The sequence below is a fragment of the Nematostella vectensis genome, chromosome 6 (genome assembly GCF_932526225.1).
Source record: "Nematostella vectensis chromosome 6, jaNemVect1.1, whole genome shotgun sequence".
Lineage (NCBI taxonomy): Eukaryota > Metazoa > Cnidaria > Anthozoa > Actiniaria > Edwardsiidae > Nematostella > Nematostella vectensis.
In genome coordinates, this window is record NC_064039.1 from 9,336,602 (window position 1) to 9,355,877 (window position 19,276).

Below are 19,276 nucleotides of genomic sequence, written 5' to 3' on the forward strand. Positions count from 1 at the left end.
TATTCTTTTGTGTTTATTTTAATTTTAATTTGTAAAAAAAAATGCTAAAGGAAGATTGACGTAGTCCCTTTAAGTTTCTCAACTTTTCTTATGAGCCTCATAAACGGTCAACCTCACAAATGTTCTAAGTGTGGACATATTTGGTAAAAACACTCTTTTCCGTTATAAAATAAGGACAATGACACGTCCATTTAGGCATCGATACGTTATTTCTGAATTGGCGATGCGGTCCTCTGGCGGTCATACGATCCCCAGTTCGTGCTCACGGATACGGCTGGTGACCGACATTACAGCAGCTCGTAATGGTTCGCTTTCCACGACCGTGACAATGGATTGCTGATTAAGTCGACACAAGGCTCGTATCTTTGTTCCCTGATTGTTCTAGCATCAAGCGTTAGCTGTTTAAAATGTTTATCTCTCACTGTTGTGCTCGTGGTTTGCTTATCATTTTCCATCCACCTTAATAATTGCAAACTTTTTGGCCACTTTCCCCATCTCCCTACTCCCCAGAGTATGGCAAACTTTGCCTAGCTTACTCCTTATAGTATCACAAACTTTGCCAACCCTACTCCCCAAAGTACGGTAAACTTTGCTTACCCTACTCCCCATAGTATGGCAAACTTTACCTCCACTACTCCCCTTAGTATGGCAAACTTTGCTTACCCTACTCCTCATAGTATGGCAAACTTTACCTACCCTACTCCCCTTAGTATGACAAACTTTGCCCACCCTACGTCCCATAGTATGGCAAACTTTACCAACCCTACTCCCCAAAGTACGGTAAACTTTGCTTACCCTACTCCCCATAGTATGGCAAACTTTACCTCCACTACTCCCCTTAGTATGGCAAACTTTGCTTACCCTACTCCTCATAGTATGGCAAACTTTACCTACCCTACTTCCCTTAGTATGGCAAACTTTGCCCACCCTACGTCCCATAGTATGGCAAACTTTACCTACCCTACTTAGTATGGCAAACTTTGCTTACCCTACTCCCCATAGTATGGCAAACTTTACCTACTCTACTCCCCTTAGTATGGCAAACTTTGCCCACCCTACTACCCATAGTATGGCAAACATTACCTACCCTACTCCCCTTAGTATGGCAAACTTTGCGCACCCTACTCCCCATAGTATGGCAAACTTTGCCCACCCTGCTCCCCATAGTGTGGCAAACTTTTCCCATCCTACTCCCCATAGCATGACAAACTTTGCCCACCCTACTCCCCATAGACTGGTAGCCTTTTCTTATCACACTCGTCCCCCTGGTCTTTGATGATCTGAAACCCGTCAATCGACTTTTCTTCGAATGCATTTCTGACAGAAAGCAGAACGCTGGAGACGAGAGCGAGGCCGATGGTGAAATAGATGATGCTCATGATGGTGAAGATAACCACGTGGGCTGGATACGACTCGGGGTCTTTATCAGGGGAGGGGTGGAGTGGCACAAAGTCGCCAAACCCTATGGTTGTCAAGGTGATGAAGCCAAAGTAGATTCCATTGAAGAATGACCAGCCCTCGAGGTAATGTGCAAAGGTGGCAATGATCAAGATCATGATCATGCTGATACAGGAAGTGACCAGAGCGCACTTGAGCCCGACGCGGGAAGGCTGTGTACGGGAGAATCGGTCGTACAGATAGCGGATGCTCGCACAGATCATATTATTGACGCCTTGAGCCAGCGTAGAGAGGAGAAGCCAGGTCAGTGGTATTCCCACCAGAGCGTAGAAAATGCAGAAAACTCGTCCCGAGATTGTGCACGGGGTCACGTGACCATACCCTGGCGATAGGAACAGAAAGACGATTACGACAACCCCATCAATATCACAGGTGCGTGGTTGGGGGATGCGCATGGTCGGGGGACGCGCGTTGTTGGGGGACGCGCCCAAAATAAGGTAATTTTCCAAAGGGCGGACGCCAACCGGAAGTTTGATATTTTCATTCTTTGCAAATTCTTTGCAACCTAATGAAAGAAGACGTATCTATTCCATCAACCGGATTTACATATGGAGTTGCTAGCATTGCGGTAGCGTTAAACACAAAAATACTCACTTCCGGTTGTCGGTTGTCGTCCATAAAGGTATTTGCTTTTAAGTTTCGTAATATTTCAGAGACATAGACATTGCCACTTTTGTGGGTGTCTGATGCACTGTTAAATGCGTAAATAGTAGAGGAACCCAGAAAGATAATGGGCTTATTTAGAAAAGAAAATGCTTTTACAGCAGGCATCGAGTCGATTACTGCTAACTTGATTGTTCTCAGATTAGGATAAATGTTTTTTAGCTATTTTGTTGATCAAGCTGTTTGCAAATTGAGTGAAATAAAAACATTTAGTACTTCGTGTGAATGATTTATCTATGAAAATAAGGTTTATATGTAGAAAAAGCAATTGGCTATCTGTATTTTAGTCTATAGATAGATTAAAAGCGTGACAAAAACATTGCCCTTTTTTAATGACAGCAAAGTAAGTTTCGGCAATAAAGTGTAAGCTTTCACCTTCCCACGCATCTAAAATATAGGGAACGATCTATTTGAATCCAATTTTCATCAGTTATGCAGAGTTTACTAGCATTATTTCAACCTTTAAGTGTGTTTGTATGATATCCTTAAACATAACCCAATACTTTGGTAAAAATAACTCTCCTAATATTTACATATACTTTACGAAATCCTGCTTTCAAGCATGTTTATTAATATGAATTTAGAATTAATAGTAAAGAAATTCCCAAATAAGTTGAACATATCAATCAACTAAACAAACTCAAAAGTGTGCAGCGTTAAAATGGGAAACACCTAGTCTTTAACTCTCTCTTCTTCATTTCAATGTCTCACTGATAGCGGGAAGACAGGATATTCTTTTAACCCGTGCATTAAGTGACCGATATATCCTCCAGCAATATTAATTCCATGACCTTTCGGCATGTGTGGCCTTTCTGTGATGTTGAGTGGGCCTCTAACAAACCGAGAATTTTAAAATAATGATATATTCAAACATACGCCTGGAAAAATATCACACGGAGATTTGGCCCGTGTATAAGTACAGGTGTTCGATTTACGATCACGTAGTGAAAGAAATTAGCAAAATTAAAAGCGATAAAAAGCTTGATTTTGATTCTACCGAGAAGACTAGAAAAATATGGTTTGCTATTTTTCTGTAGAAGCGATCAAGAGATCTTGTGGATAATCTCTTGATTATCTCTTATCGATTTTTCTTATTGTTTTTTTTTTCATCTTTCTACCTGTTTCCTTTCCCATGGGACTGAAACAAATAGCGTTTAATACAAGGCTGGCTACCGACTTAATGATTGATTTATTGTTTTTAAATCGTTGCACCAAGAAAAATGAACAATAACCAATTAATTCCTTCCCGTTTTTGTTTATGTACAGAGTTTGGTTCCTGACAGCTCAGTTTATGTATGGTCCGAAAATTTGAGTTGAATATTTCTTGCTTATCTCCGCAATTTACAAACTGGCTTCTTGAAAAAAAAAACATCTAACGATTTCTATACCACAGCTATCCCCATTTCTATCCCATAGCTCATAGTAGTATTTCAACTTTTTATAAACACTTGACGATTTGCAATTTCCCATTTCCACATTTCCATTTTTCCTAAATGAGTTTTCATTTTCATTCTTTGCGTGGGGTTGATTAACTCTGCCTGGACGACTAAATTGGCTTCAGGATCAGGTGTTAGAACGAGTAAAATCAATTATAGACTACGCATTGCTCAAATAATCCGATATTGTTTTTGGCTTTTAGAGCACCCACTACGCAGGCTACTTGTATTATATAATTTCTCAGAATTTTTTTCATCTAATAACTTCATGTGGATAGGGAGGCGTTGAATAGATGTGCCTATTCAATTCGAAGAAAAATTATTTCTCCCCCCTCTTGATCGCTACAACAGTGGAACAAACCTTTTTACTGAATATCTTATTGTTTTTGCCGTAAGATTATCAGGACATCTATGGCATAGACAAATCCTTTCCACAATGTCAGGCATCAAGCTTATTTTAGTGCTTTTCAAAGATATGGCTTTTTTTTATATGCGAGCGACAACTTTTTTAAGAGGGATTTGTGAAATTGGAATCCTTCAATTTAAACCTTGAAGAAATCCCCTTAGGAGCAAACACCGAACAAAGCACGCGATTCAGGTTTCCGAACCCGCGCATATATAACGAGTACATTAATCTCTCCTTTTATAGTTTTTTTCCAACAGTATTTTTTAATTGAGGAAACACCGACGCTACAAAGCGTTAAGTGAACACCCAGAATATTTATGGTCACTTAATTAATTACGGTTTAGATAAAGAAATGTCTAAAACTAATGAATGTCATAAACGTTTTATTTCTATTTATTTGAGTGTCAAAAGATTGACTTTGGTAAATAAATAATTGTCTAGCGCAAATCTCGCAATTTTTTTGTTTGGAAGAGGGTTTGAACTTTTATAACTCTCACCTATTGTTGTAACTACTGTTCCAGCGAAGAACAAAGAGCCAAGTAAACTCCAACGACGACTCCACTCTCTGCTGAAACCGTGGTCAACAATCTCCTCGATCCTCTCGAGAAAAACTTTCATGTCTTCGTCGCTGATGTTATATCTCTGCTGGAACTTTAATCTGGCAAACGACATCGCCCTTCTCTCCGCCATCTCATTTTTGGCTTCCAACGCTTGAAAAATTACAGCTCCTAGAAAAATGTATGATAAAAAGAGTGCCATTTGAACACAAAGATTTTTAGAGCTCTCTGTGAACCACATCACTGTCAAGTCAATGCTCCTTGAACTCAATCTATTTCGGGACTACTTTCTGGCAGTAATGAAAGTGCGTCGTGGTAACTGAACCACATATCCGCTATGCTATGAAACGCGTCCTTATTAAATGCCTGTTTTGTACTATTCAGGCTTGATTGGTAGTGTGAGTGAGATGATGGAGTAAGCGTGCAATACACTGCTTCTCTAAGACACGCGTCGAGGATGATTGCGCTTGTGGCGCCAAATGTCACCCAGATCCCGACCGCGTGGGCAGGCCAGAAGGCCGGATGCAACAAGTACGCATGCGCCAATTGCATACACGCCGTGAAACTTCTACCAACGTTTTGCTAAACCGTGTGCGTATGTGGTTCTTATGGATGATATAGTATAATATAATTCAATTCTCCCGCAAGGATAAGGAGTCATTGTGCCTTGTTTTGGTTTATAGCGTTTGACGCTTTAGATGTTTATTTTGCTTAAGTGCTTTGCGTCATTTTTAATTTCTGCACAACTGTTCAACATTCAGTGAATATCGATGGTTTCAACTTTACACGTTTCGTTCTAAAAAGATCATGGAGGATTTGGCAAAAAAGGATGGCGTGTTTTTTCAGACAAACAGAACGATCTTGTTTCCCATCTATAATTTTCACATTTTTTCCCTGAATAAAACAATAGAAATTGTTTTATGCCCAAAAGGTATACGTTTTAGCTTTGATATAACTATTTTCTTGGGTGGGAATTGGATATTGAATATCAGTTTCTGAAACTGAAGTTTTCTACTTTTTTTAATTGCTACAGAGAATCGCCGAAAAGCCGTGTTTTCATTTCATTGGTACTCCTGTTTCATTAAACCTGGTTCCGTGCCCTAAAGGGAAAAACCTGCTATTGGTCGCTAAGTCCAATTATTTCTTTTAAGTCACTTTTTCGGTTTTTAATGTAAAAATGCTTTTCGATCAACCTGTTTACCCTTTTTCGCCTTCAACAAGTTAACAAGGAAAGTACTGAAGGGGCTTTGAATGCCCACATATATACTGATGTTCATCTGTCAAACAATGACAGAGTTCTTATCTTATCATTCCTTTTGCGAAATCAAGTTCTAGACGCTAAGACGCGCTTTTTAAATATAGTCCTCACTTTATGCTTAGCATAATTATATCTAATGGACAGGTAGATATTGTATTTCTAATTGCGGTGAAAATAATTTTTTTAGACCTAAGTAAAACTTGAAAAAAGCGCAAACAATGTTATGTCTTGGTTAAGGATAGACCCCTCAAAAATGTTATCAAAACAATGCATAAAAATTGGAAACATTAGTTATTATGCTAAAGAGATTATTTTTCTCCGTTTTTTAATCATATTATTTTTATTCCAAATCTTGAAATATGGAAAACAGAAACATAGGGAAATGGAAATAAAAAAAGCCTAATAACTGAATAAAATTATTATCCACTTTTAAACTTTGAAATTATTTTGAGATAAATATTATCTCGTCGCCTTATGTTTAAAAGCGAAACGTTGACGCAGCGATTGATTGTTTACGACCCGCCTCCCCCAACCCCCCCCCCCCAAAAAAAAATGTGCTTTTTGATATTGATAACGCGTTAGAATAGTGATGAATTTCAACGATTAGATGATAGCAAACATATGCCAACGACAGGCTGCTGACCATCGATGAAGAATGATAAAGTATAAATCATATACTATTTCCCATTTCTTTTTCTAGAATTTGCCATATCAGGCCCGTAACCAGGGGGTTGCAGGGCGAACGCACCCCCCCCCCCCCCCCCCCCCACACACACACACACACACAACGGCCAAAGGTCCACTTTCGGTTGTCAATAGACGTGCTATTATTTGTAGACAAAACTATTAAGCATCAGCTAGATCACTCTGGTATGTAGCCAACTCCGACAATAAACTGATAAACGTCCCATGGAGATATTGCAATGCAAAGATATGGTCAGATTTTTATCAAAGAAATCCTTCCCCCCCCCCCCCCCGGAAATATATACCTTTTCGGATTTCACACCCCCAAAGAAAAATCCTGGATACGGACCTGCATATGCCGAGTTCCGGTTTCCAGGGTACAAGGCGAAAAAATTGCCTAAAGATACTACTTTGGCACCTATACTAAGAAGAAGCCTGCGGCCATACTCAAAAAGTTCCCATTTTCCCAGGCCCCGGAATATGGGTCAATCAATGGCCAAGGTAATCATTTTACAATCCAGAGTGATGCCACACAGGGGCGAATCTAGTGGTTGGCCGAGCCAGGCCCCTACCCCCCCCCCCCCCCCTATTTTCAGATTTTTGGCTTAAATATCAAAAAATATTAGGAAATCTACGGCAGAACAATTAAATCTCCCCTCCCCTTATTTTAAAACCCTTGCTTTGCTCTCCCCCCCCCCCCACCCCTTTTTGGAAATTCTGGATCCGCCCTTGACACAAGAGAAAGAGGTTATTTTTGACATTCCAAGAATGAAGGGGATTTATTTGCACAGTTTGTTGCAATCTCTTTTATATTTGTGTTACACCTTCCATGATCTTAATGAAATTGGTACAAAAGCTAGTGATCTCATTAATCTCTGATTATTTCTTATCAAAAATAACATTACAAATAAGATAAATATGCTACCAGAAATTTATTTGGAGAGAAAAATCAAACTTCGATCTTTTCCCGGAGAATTATGCGAGGATTTCCAAGGATTTTTATCCATCTCTGCACTGAGAAGGCAGGGTAACCGACCTATGAACCTTCTGTAAATTCCGTCATTTCCAGTAGAGGTTTTCTTCCTAGATATTTCATCTACTACTCTACTACATTGAAAAGAAAAATACTATCTCTAGAAATCTATATAGAAATTTTTGTACTTTTTCAGGAATCTTCTAAAATGTGATAAAATAAACTTCCATGGAAAATAGATCCATTAGTTACATTTTTCTCATTCCTCAAATTCTTATTGTTCTAAACCACGTCATCCGGTGAGTGTTTGTTGAGGGCCGGCTGGGTTGTAAAGCCTTGAAACAGCAAAACTCCGTCCGCTGACAACTCTTGCATTCATTCGTCCCTTTTTCAGATTCTTCGCCTTTTGGTTTACCACGCACAGGTCACTGCGTTCTTAAGGTGTGTACATGTCCTCAAGCGATGACACAATTGTGCACGTGAAAATGTGACTTGCGACATAATCACGCACGTGATCAGTAAGTGATAGAAGTCACAGGCAGCCCAAGCTCATCATTATATGTTATTTGACGGTCCAAAATTCAAAATCTTCAAAATCACAGGTGGGGGAGAAATCTCAGCAACCCTGTGAAATCACTGCCGAGTGGCTTCAAACTCGGTCACGAGTAATAAATGACACAACATGTGAGTCATTGCGAGTCATTTTATTCATAAATACACAATTTTGACGATTTTGAATTTTTCCGTCAAATTACATATAATGAGCTTGGGCTGCCTGTGTTGAAGTTAGAGCTTTCTGCAGCGAATGGAACTCGCCGCGAGGGGCATAGACTTGTGCGCGTGATCAGAATGTGACCATCAAGACGATAATGTATTGAAACAGAGCGGGAAGCGGCCTCAAGGGCGTCACTCTGCACTGGTAGGCTCATGGTTTACAGCTACCCTCTCTTCTTCCTCGTCAGAAGTAGTGCTGTACAAAGCTTGAAAGCCTAAGATCGTGTGGTCCTCCATGATTTTACGTATAGATAACAAAACGCTCGTGGTCACTGCGAGCCCAAACGAAAACAAGAACATGCAAAATAGGACAAAAAGGCTAATCCTAAAAGAGGACTTCTCGATGTCTTTATGATCCACGTTGGGATGCAGAGGTACATAGTCCCCGAATCCTATAGTAGTCAGACTAATAAACGCAAAATAAAAACCTTCAAAGAAAGTCCAATTCTCACTAAAGATTCCTACTATGGCAACGATTACCATGACGACGAAACTTAAGCCAATGGCAGCGAGGAGACAGAAAAAATTAAAGCTCTTGCTTTGCGTGTTGCAACAGGAACTGGAGAATCCCTGGAGAAAAGAAGAGATGTGTTCTACAATTTTCTTCCCAAGTGAGGTTAGCATTAACCACGTGATCGGAATGCCAAATAAGGCATATAACATGCAGAAGATTCGTCCGAAGAACGTCTCAGGAGAGAGGTGGCCATATCCTGTAAGAGAGAAAAAGTTAATATAGTTTGTAAGCGCTTACTCGCATTTTATTTTATTTGAATAGTCACTCGTATACACTGTTTTTCTCTTGTTTCATGTCAAAGTCCATGTTAATGATACGAGACCAACAAGTATTATAATTGCGTCAAATCAAAAAGATACAAAAGGATACAACCAAAGTGTTATATGTGCTCTTAAAGGGGTGGTGGTCAGCTTGTTACAAGCATGATTTATAGGGACGGATAACAAGAGCGTGCGGCGGTCACTTTGTTCCACATATTTCACTGATAGTCAATGTTGTATGCATGTTTTCGGTCATAGAGTAAAGGCATTGTCGTCAAATTTAGTATCGACAGTAGAAACTCAGATATGAGTTCTGAACCACAGAGATAAACTCAGTGTATGCGCAGAGTCGGGAAATCAAAAATTGTTTTCTTTAAAAAGTTCCAAACCCTGGGTCCGTCAAGGTTAAAAGACTTAGAGAAACCACCGCGAGAGGATACGACCTTTTTATCAGAGGAAAATCCAATTTTCGAGAGCGAATTCTAGTATAAGATGCACTGTTGATCCGTCAAATAGCCGCATTTCATGCCTTAAAGTCTTATTGTTATAATAGCATTAGTGAGACAAGCTGTTTGCATGTGCTTCTATGGTATTATGGCGACATAATGCGATCGCATTTGAACAGGCGTGGTTCGGTTTACGCAAGACGATAGGGCTTTTCTTCTAGCAAACGAAACACTTTCATAACCAAACAATGAGCTTTTTTCATGTGGCTGTAAAACCACTATCAAAATATAAAGATTCTGACTTTTTAATTTCCGAATAGCTTCTTGTCCCATTCAAAATGATAATAATAATAATATAACAACAGTATTAACCATTTATTTTAATGCTTAAAGTAAAATACGCAATCAAATGGTCTGAAATAAATGGTTGAATATCTTTTATGTCGAGAGCGTTTTGATTTATACACCATTTTAAAACACTTTGTTATGTTCACAAATACAGTTCCATTGGATTTTTGAATTTTGAAACGGAAAAAAAAAATACCAGATAGCGCAAACCTGGAAAGGTCGGTGTCTATTTGATGATGAATATATAATATTTCGAGGTTTAGTGAGATAAATGGTTGACACTGATATAAATCTCCGTACCTAATTACCTTAAATATTCCATTTTTGACTAACATTCACTGTTATATGAGAGACTTAATGACTAAAAAAATGCTCCCGAAAATATCAGACTAAAGCGAAGACCAATTTTGAGTGACAACCAAGATTGGGTTTTCTCGCGACATTTTAAACAAAAGAAAGAAAGAAATAAGGTTTTAATTATCTTTGCGACGGCCATGATAACATGATAGCCATAGACAAATGATGTAACAAAGAGAAAATAATAACAAATTACAAAAACATCAATGAATAAAAATTGCTTTGAAACACTAACTGATAGCAAAACATGTGTTTTTAGAAAATAAAAGTTGCACTCGTAAGAAAGATGCACTTGTATTTGCCATTGATTGTTTGTGTGAGAATTAATAAGATCGCTCTTCGGTTCTTGAGATAAGGTGCGCGTGTATTGAAAGCTGTTAAGAGTGTAAAGGTACAGTACAAGTTCTTGATATTTCACTGTTGTTTCTTGATATTTCACTCGCTCTTCGGTTCTTGAGATAAGGTGCGCGTGTACTGAAAGCTGTTAAGAGTGTAAAGGTACAGTACAAGTTCTTGATATTTCACTGTTGTTTCTTGATATTTCACTGTTGTACGCGTTGGCGCTGTAATAAGCCACCCGTCGAGTTTAACAGAATATACCCTGTTCAAACAATAAACATGCCCGTTGTACCTACCAATAGTTGTTATGACAGTACCGCTGAAAAACAGCGAGCCGGTATAACTCCATTTCTCTAGCCAATCCTGTGTAAGGCCGAAGCTCGCTGCCTTCTGAACCACATCGACAAACTCCTTCATTTCTTTTCGACTAATGTTAAACTTGTGCCGTATTCTTTGAATATCCTTCTGTACTTGCTCTCTTTCCTTCTTCTCGTGGCCAGATTCTAAAAAGCGAAAAACTACCATTCCCATTACGAGATAAAGTATAAAAAAGAAACTCCGTATTAAAAGGCGTTTAGTTTCTCGGTGTATTTTCTCGGCCATGAGGAAGTCAGAGGTATTCACTTCACATGTTACAAACCACCGTTAAAATACCATCCCTTCGTCTTTTGTCTCACGGCAACAAGTTCTGAAGGCGCGAAAAGCGAGACGTTTTAGCCAATCAGAAAGTTCCTTGTGGGTAGATGTGTTTGCTACCCACGAACAGCTTCACAATGCAGACGAGAGCGCCGTGGTAGCTTATGTAAATCAAAGGGACAATGCCTAACACGAACAGATTAAAGAAGAGGATTAGATTATGTCGACATACGGTCAAAACCCTTGAAATTTTCGGTCAATCGTTTTCTTCTTTTATTCATTTTCTTGAGACACAGATGATCGTTTCTTTAAAAATATATCAATCAAGTTATTAATTAAGATTATTGCCTTCTGAGAAGAAAACGAAATCCCTCCACCCCCCCAAAAAAAGTTAATCTCATTGTTCTTTTGCGATTTTCCTCGTCTACATTAGGTAGATTTTAGACCTCATTTTAAGTTATGACACATTAACGTTTATGTACCTCTTTTTCGCAAAACTAAAATATCTCAATAACATGCAAATCAAATAAATTAAGAGTGACGTATGAAATGATATTAATAACTGCTTTGACATATCAGTTGTTTTATTCCCAATAAGATTTACTAGGACTGAGAGCACAGAAAAACCTGTGCGCGCGTGGGTTTTAAGAAACCAAAGTATTCACCTGACTACTTCACATATTACCAAAATGAGATACAGACAAAGCTGATAATATCGTGACTTGAGCGGAATCACCAGACAGCGAGCGATTAGCACAAGTTTTTGATAAGCCTTGCGACGCGCTCGGGATCAAGATTATAGATATCCCGGATGGTGATGACGTTGTTCTTTTCTCCCATGGCGAGCTTTACCATCTCGTTGTAATCAACAGAAGGCCCGAACCCAACCGCTACGGTACGTACGCCAAGGGCCTACAATAGGCGACAGAATAAGTATTGTGTATCGAAAAAAATAAATGATAGCGGTAAGAAATAAAGGAAACAATCAAATGAATATATTTGTGGAGCTTATAATCTCATTGTACCAACGGCGTAACCAGGATTTTTAAAAGGAGGGAGCCCAAAAGGGACTTTCAAGGCATTTTCTCCTGTATTTTAGATTATGTCTCATACATTTACTGTATTTTTGGCTGGTAAAAGGGGGCCCTAGGCCACCCCCCTGGCTACGCCCCTGTGCACCGAGAATGCTGGATTGAGAGGGCGCAGATGCAACGCGCTCGAGTCGAAGGCATAGAAGGCGCATAAGTCAGCCGCCATGCGACTCACGTCTGACCACGAACACGGATCGACATTTTTGTTGCTTTTTGTATTGACCCCGACACAGTCCGATGCCTTTTCGGAAAGTGCCGGACTCCTTCCCGCAACAGTACCGAGTCTTCCCCGATGTACTAGAAGTACCCGAGGATTCCCTCTAACAACAGTACCGAGTCCTCCCCGATGTACTACAAGTACCCGAGGATTCCCTGTAACAACAGTACCGAGTCCTCCCCGATGTTCTAGAAGTACCCGAGGATTCCCTGTAACAACAGTACCGAGTCCTCCCCGATGTTCTAGAAGTACCCGAGGATTCCCTCTAACAACAGTACCGAGTCCTCCCCGATGTACTAGAAGTACCCGAGGATTCCCTGTAACAACAGTACCGAGTCCTCCCCGATGTTCTAGAAGTACCCGAGGAATCCCTGTAACAACTGTACCGAGTCCTCCCCAAGACACGAGAGGTACCCGAGGCGACACAGATGCTTCCCCGAAATCGTATCGATTTCTTTCCGAGACAGATAAAAATCCTACCTTGAGTGGCTTCAGCACTTTATCATAAGGCTCGCTACCCGCCCCAGTCTTCCCATCCGTGAACAACAAAAGCACATTCGGGATCCCCTGTCGATCGCCCGCTGCTTGAGTGAACAGCTTCTGACCAGCAAGCCTCAGAGCACGGTCGGTACGCGTGTCGCCATCAGGAAACACGATAGAGAGAAACCGCAGCTTCAGACCAATAGGGGTGTACATGTTGCGGTCATTGAAGTCAAAGGACAGGCGAGGGTTGTCACTGTAGTAGATGAAGCCCACGTGAGTCCCCTTGGCAGACACGCGTAGCTTGTCCACGAATTTTAGCTGAGTTAAACAATGTCCTATTAGGAGGGTTTGTACTTCCTAGACTATCTCCTTTATCCTTAGATTGTCGCTGTGTGGTGGATGATACCCGAGTCAGTACCCTTCGGCTGGCACTTTAAAGCTGATAAAAAGTCATGATAAATTGATCATCATAGAATAACGTTTTAAAAAAGTGTTCTCTTCTAATCAAGGTTGGCTAAACCGTCTTTGCATATGCATTGCAGCGTTAATTTCTTCTAGTTAGTTGAAATTAGTTGTTTCTAAAATCGTTGAAGAACTATACTTTTCAAGGAAAAAGGGCACAGTGGGGCGTATTACGAAGGCCCGTCGTACGCAAGGGGGGGTGGTGCAGGTGGGGGGGGGGACTTCAGGTGGGGTGGTGGTGCAGGTGGGGGGGGGCTGCAGGTGGGGGGGGGGGGTGGTGCAGGTGGGGGGGGCTGCAGATGGGGGGGGGGGTGGTGCAGGTGGTACGCACTTCTTCAAAACTAGCCATATAGCTACAAAGTACGATGATAGACAATTCATTATGAAAATAGGAATATAATTGAAAACCAATTGTTAATTTTTTTTAATACGAATATATTTGGAGCAATGCCCGTGAATCAAACATGAAAAGGTGTCAAATAAAATAATTGAAATTGAAATTGAAAAAAACGGCGGAAAGTCCACTTCGAGTTAACAATATACGTGCTTTTTGTAGACAAAACTATAATAACGAAGCGACGAATTAGATAAAAAGAGTGATTTTAGATCACTCTAGTATGTCAAAAATCTAAAAGTCAAACGTCTTGTGGAAATACTAATACTACAATCGCACCAAAAAATCCCTTTTTATTCTTTCGGGGTGGTCAGATTTTTATAAGAAAACTCACCCCCTCCACCCCCCCCCCCCCCCCCCCCCCCCTCCCCTTTCCAGGTCCACTTTTTTTTTCGCACCTGCGTATCAGTAAAACTCTTTCTTTTTTAAAAAAATATGATATAGAAAACATTTTGATCCAAAAATCAAAAAAAGCAGTTTGGTATTGAAGTGCCAATAAAACAAAACTGCGTGATAATAAAACTTACCAGAAAAAGCTTGGTATTGATGAAATCATCATTGCCGACACTTCCTGACCCATCCATGAGGATTGCAAGGTCTATCACATCTATGCGACACACTACGCAACAAAAGTGTAAGCATTAACGTGTAAGCCATGTGTCGGGAAGGTGTGTGTGTGTGTGGCGGGGAAGGAGGAATGGATTGAAAATAATTCATTTAAGGACTGACCATTTGTTATTTGACGATGGAAGTGGTTGATTCCCCCCCCCCCCCCCAACAAAAAAAATAGAGAGCAAGGCGCGAGACCTTTGTGTCGCATGGATGTGACCTTTAAAAAACATAGTGCAAGCAAAAACTGACAGAAAAAATTGCCACATCATTCGGTAAAGAAAGTATCGAGAGAAAAAATAGCCACTCTTCCCCCGTGAAATATCAAATGGTCCCTTAGATATAGGGTTTTGAGGCTGTGTGTTTACCTAAACTTTAATTTCATAAAAAGAAACAACAAGATTCCCTGCATGATATCTACTGAAAATGTTTTCTTTGCCATACACTTGATGGAATAGACTGGAAGATTTTGCGTTGTTTTGTTACAGACAAAATGTTATATATTTTTTCTAAGAACAATCGTCTTAAGTGCCCCTTAAACGACATTGTCTTTTTTGGAGATGTGGGCAACGTACCTGATTGGCAGTTGGTCCCTGTGAAACCGGGTGCGCAGGTGCAAGTGTATCCGGCCGCATGGTTAGAGCACGTGCCACCGTTTGCGCATGGACTGGAACTACACGCGGTGGTGTCTGTATCATAAAAATCAATAAGAATGACACGCCAAACATCATTAGCTTGCCTCGACCAGGAATTTCACATATCACAAGGTCTCACAATCAGGGAATGAGTAACATGATAGTGGTAAGAAACAAAGGCAGTTGCCTATTACAGAGGTGCAAGATACAGAGCAGCTAGCAGACTCTGAGTCGCATCTAGACTCAGAGCCGTACCAAGCCTTTAAATATTTATGTTTTAGTTAAGGATGTGACTGATAGAACTGGAGTTTAGTTAGATTCAAAGAGTAGCGCGAAAGCTCAGCGGCATGAGTTTTTCTTCCAAGACAAGCGCGTCAGGGTTCGAGATCTTATGAGAGATATAAAAGATTGGACTCTCAACTGAAAAGTTTTTATCCAGACGAATTCCGCTGGAAGCTACAATTCTGGATGAAGTTGGCGCTCTTTGCTTTCCTTTTATTTATTTCCTTGATAACCAAACACTGCCAGTGCAACTGCACACTTATTCTGGATGTTACTCACCGGTTTGGCAGTTATTGCCAAGGTAACCAGGCCGGCACTGGCACGTAAAGCTGCCATACGTATTGATGCACGTGCCCCCATTAAGACAAGGACTGTTGATCCAACACTCGTTCACGTCTAGTGAAGAAACATTCGAGCTTCAGGCAATAGAAATTCCCGATACGGGCACGATCAGACTTCACCGGTAGCCGTACCCGTGGCTGGATACCAGTGGGGAAAATACACCCTTTACAGCGGCGTAGCCAGGTTTTTTTAACAGGAGGGGGCTAATTTACTCTTGTATTTTAGATAATGTCTCATACATTAACTGTATTTTTGGCAACTACAAGGGGGGCCCGGGCCCCCTGGGCCACCCCCCTAGCTACGCCCCTGATTTACTTGAAGATAGTTGAGTGATTTTTTATATACTAAAAGAAGCAGCTGGAGTATCAACCGTCGATTTTTTTAAGTCCCGAAGGCATTTTTTGTGCTTGTTTACTATATTTAGGTAAAATATAAAAGAAAAGGTTTGTATTCTACTTTTATCTAGGTTCAGCTAGCAAGCAACCTTTTAAATCAAACTGTAAAAGACTTGAGTTGGATAAAAAAGATGGTCCCACCCATAGAAGTCCTCAAACTACTATACGTCTCAGGTAAATGCTGCCTCTTAAGTTTTTAAATTATATAGAGGCAGAATTCACAATCCAAAGGTGTTATTATTGATCAATGATGAATGTTGCGATTTCAGGTGTACCCTGATCACAGCGATGGCCTGTGAATCCCCCAGGGCACGCGCACGTAACACCAGAGGCAGTCGAGGTACATATGGCGCCATTTTTGCACGGGTTTGGTACACACGGATCTACGACTAAAAGATAATAATGGATTAATATGATTTTATCCAACTCTTCTGAGATGTCAGCCGTTGATTTTGAAATGAACTGAAAAACTTTTATTGAGCTACATTTATGCCTTCTCTTTATCTTTCTCATATTTATAAAAGAAAAAGCTATATTTATAAAACATTTGTCGAAAAACCTAATTTAGTTATCCTTACTTAGAACAATACTACACGTAATAACACATCATCACTCGTTATCTCTAATAACAGGAGCGGATCTAGCTTTTCGCTAAAGGGGGGGGTTGGCTCAGTGACAAAGGGGGTAGGGGAGAATTTTGGAGGGTTAAACCCCCTAAACCCTCCCAACAAAGAACACGTATTCCACTCACCAGTTTCGCATGTCTTCCCAGTATAACCCGACGTGCAAGTGCATACAAAACCGCTGGTAAATGCTGAACATTGTCCGACATTTTTGCACGGGTTTGGCTTGCAGGGATCTGTCAGGAGACAATCATATAAAAAAATATTCCAAACTGCTATTGTAACAGAGAAATCGAAAAAAAAAGGTTGACGAGTTAAGCTTGAAATAAGCTATAATAACAGTTTGATTACAAATATATAAAGAAATGAAAGGACTATCCGAAAATAGCCATGTGACGGCTCTTCTTAGTCTTCTTTTCGAATTAGTACAAAGCCCGCCTTTTAGCGCCTCCTCTTTTTAAGTTTATCATGAGTATAGTTTTCGATTCGAAAATTTGAAATAAAGTCATAACAACACATGCAATGGAAGATGTATATTAATCAGTGTAATGAATGTCGCACATAAACATATCCATGCACTTTTCTGCACACCTGTTTGATCTAGTTCGTAGACGTAATTTACGTTGGCATCGCCCATACATTCCCGTGGATCATTGCGGTCGCACGTTGGTGGTCTGGCCAGTTCCAAGTAACACTCGCTCGAGACCCCCTCGACCTTGTAGTCACCAGTCCCACTCCAACACTCTCCAAAATTTTGAAAAGCAAACACGGTGTAGTTGTGCTCTCTCGCTTTCTTGGCACAACGGCATGCCAAACTGGAATGCAATAGCAACAAGGAGAGTGTTTGACATCAAGACATACAGTATATCTACTATTGCCAAAGCCTTAACGCAAGGTAAACCTAGCTATGAAAAGCGACGGCTGCTGCCTGTGGCAAATGAAACGGGCCCGTAGTCTGGGTTTGGGAGAGGGGGCGAAAGGGGGGGGGGGGAGCTCTCAAGTTGCACTCGCCTTGGCTTAAGTCGTTCATCTAAATAAACAAACTGGGTGGAGAGGGGGTGGGGGATTATTAAATAAGGGGGGATTATTAAATAAGGATTATGACAGGTTTAGTTGATTACCTGAGTAGTCAAGAGGAAACGATAAGTATGTAACAGGCTCAGTTTGACGCCAAAATGGTTGGTGGGAGGGGCAAAACTGACGTAAGTTTGCCCTCTCACCATAACCAACCTTTTATTATATTGATGACTATGAGTAGCCAATAACCTACTAATCTATTGGCGAATATTGAATTAACTCCAGTTAAATCTGTAGTGGTCATGTTTTTGCACCAGAAAAAGAGTGTGAATGCATGAAAACTGGTCCCGGGAAACAACCTACCCTCTACAATAAAAGATTAAAATCTCGTAGCCCATTCGAACGCTAATTAATAAGATCCATTGCGGGTTCATAGCTCACCTGTGCAGAGATTCGTGCCATTTTTTCCACACGATCAGGTGACCGCTCGAGGCATCCCTGTCATTCACCAGCAATTGGTCCAAGAGTTTGGTACTGGATTTGAAGCAGCCTACTTTAGTGAATGTCCTTTTACACGTCACGAACGTACCTACAATGCAAATACTGCGTTTGGAACAAGCGAATGGCATATGACGGAAAGAACTTGTATATGCTTGAATAGAAAGCGTATGCGAACAATACGACTCGATAAATATTCACTCTTATGTGTGGGAAAGATACCTGCACCCACTGCCGACACAAAATATATTAATGCAGGGTTACTGAATTATTGCCAAATATCCTCTTTCTGTTTGTCGTAATTTTTTTTTTCCAAACCAAATATGAGGTAGACTTTTCTCTCTGGTTTGGCTGGGAGTCATAGCGCTTTTTCAGTCATCTGTTCCATCATTTCGAGCTATTTGGTGTGGGAATATCTATAGAGGGGCGTTACTCATATAACTTTCACTGCATGGATCTGGTACTTGCCCTGGTAGTATACACACCTGATGCCAAGGGAAAAAGTATAACTGCCGCTAAAACAAGGGTTAGAAGTTGTTGAGCCATGCCTGAGAAAGAAAGTGTTTTGTTATACATTCAAATTCGAACTTTTTCCTAAAAATATTCGTGCAATTAGCTGAGTAACAATAAGAGATATAATCATAAGCATTTCTTTAGATATTTGTCACAATTATCAAAAAGCGATTATTGTTCCATTTGAAACAAAAGGATTAGGGAAATCCATACCCCTGACGCATTTTCATATTAAATAATAATTTAGAAGTAAACTCATCTGTGTTTATTTTGAGATAAATCTATAATTGTGTGTACCTGCAAGAGCGATGTTTTTTTTTTCGATCCAAACGCAGTGGGATTCTTCGGCGCCCGATTACAAGACTAATGAAAGAAGGTTAGACACCCTAACAGCCATACCACATAGATGTTTACATAGGGTCAATTCAAACATTGACTAAGTTGAAAGTGTAACATGACATTTAATTAATTTCGATGCAACATTAGGTGCTTTTAATAAAAAAAACATACTGACACACAACATATACAAGTAACATAAAATGTTTACATAACATGGTTAATACAGAGCAATATATCAAATGATATAAAACTTAACCATTTTTTCTT

At 40.2% G+C, this 19,276-nt stretch overlaps 2 protein-coding genes across 2 annotated transcripts; both read right to left on the bottom strand.

The window, feature by feature from the left end:
* On the bottom strand, positions 1 to 11,328 carry LOC5519768. The gene is made up of 5 exons (XM_001639681.3): positions 10,770 to 11,328; positions 8,346 to 8,919; positions 5,722 to 5,731; positions 4,461 to 4,803; positions 1 to 1,780 (listed from the first exon to the last, which is right to left on the bottom strand). The coding sequence occupies exons 1-5, from the start codon at positions 11,074 to 11,076 to the stop codon at positions 1,221 to 1,223; spliced, it is 1,794 nt and encodes a 597-aa protein (XP_001639731.2). The 5' UTR covers positions 11,077 to 11,328; the 3' UTR covers positions 1 to 1,220.
* A 347-nt stretch (positions 11,329 to 11,675) lies between these two features.
* LOC5519765 (sushi, von Willebrand factor type A, EGF and pentraxin domain-containing protein 1) lies at positions 11,676 to 19,111 on the bottom strand. The gene is made up of 11 exons (XM_032364790.2): positions 18,968 to 19,111; positions 18,643 to 18,705; positions 18,101 to 18,248; positions 17,234 to 17,457; positions 16,771 to 16,878; positions 16,295 to 16,408; positions 15,562 to 15,678; positions 14,941 to 15,054; positions 14,284 to 14,375; positions 12,898 to 13,218; positions 11,676 to 12,021 (listed from the first exon to the last, which is right to left on the bottom strand). The coding sequence occupies exons 2-11, from the start codon at positions 18,701 to 18,703 to the stop codon at positions 11,860 to 11,862; spliced, it is 1,461 nt and encodes a 486-aa protein (XP_032220681.2). The 5' UTR covers positions 18,704 to 18,705; positions 18,968 to 19,111; the 3' UTR covers positions 11,676 to 11,859.
* Between the last annotated feature and the right edge of the window lie 165 nt (positions 19,112 to 19,276).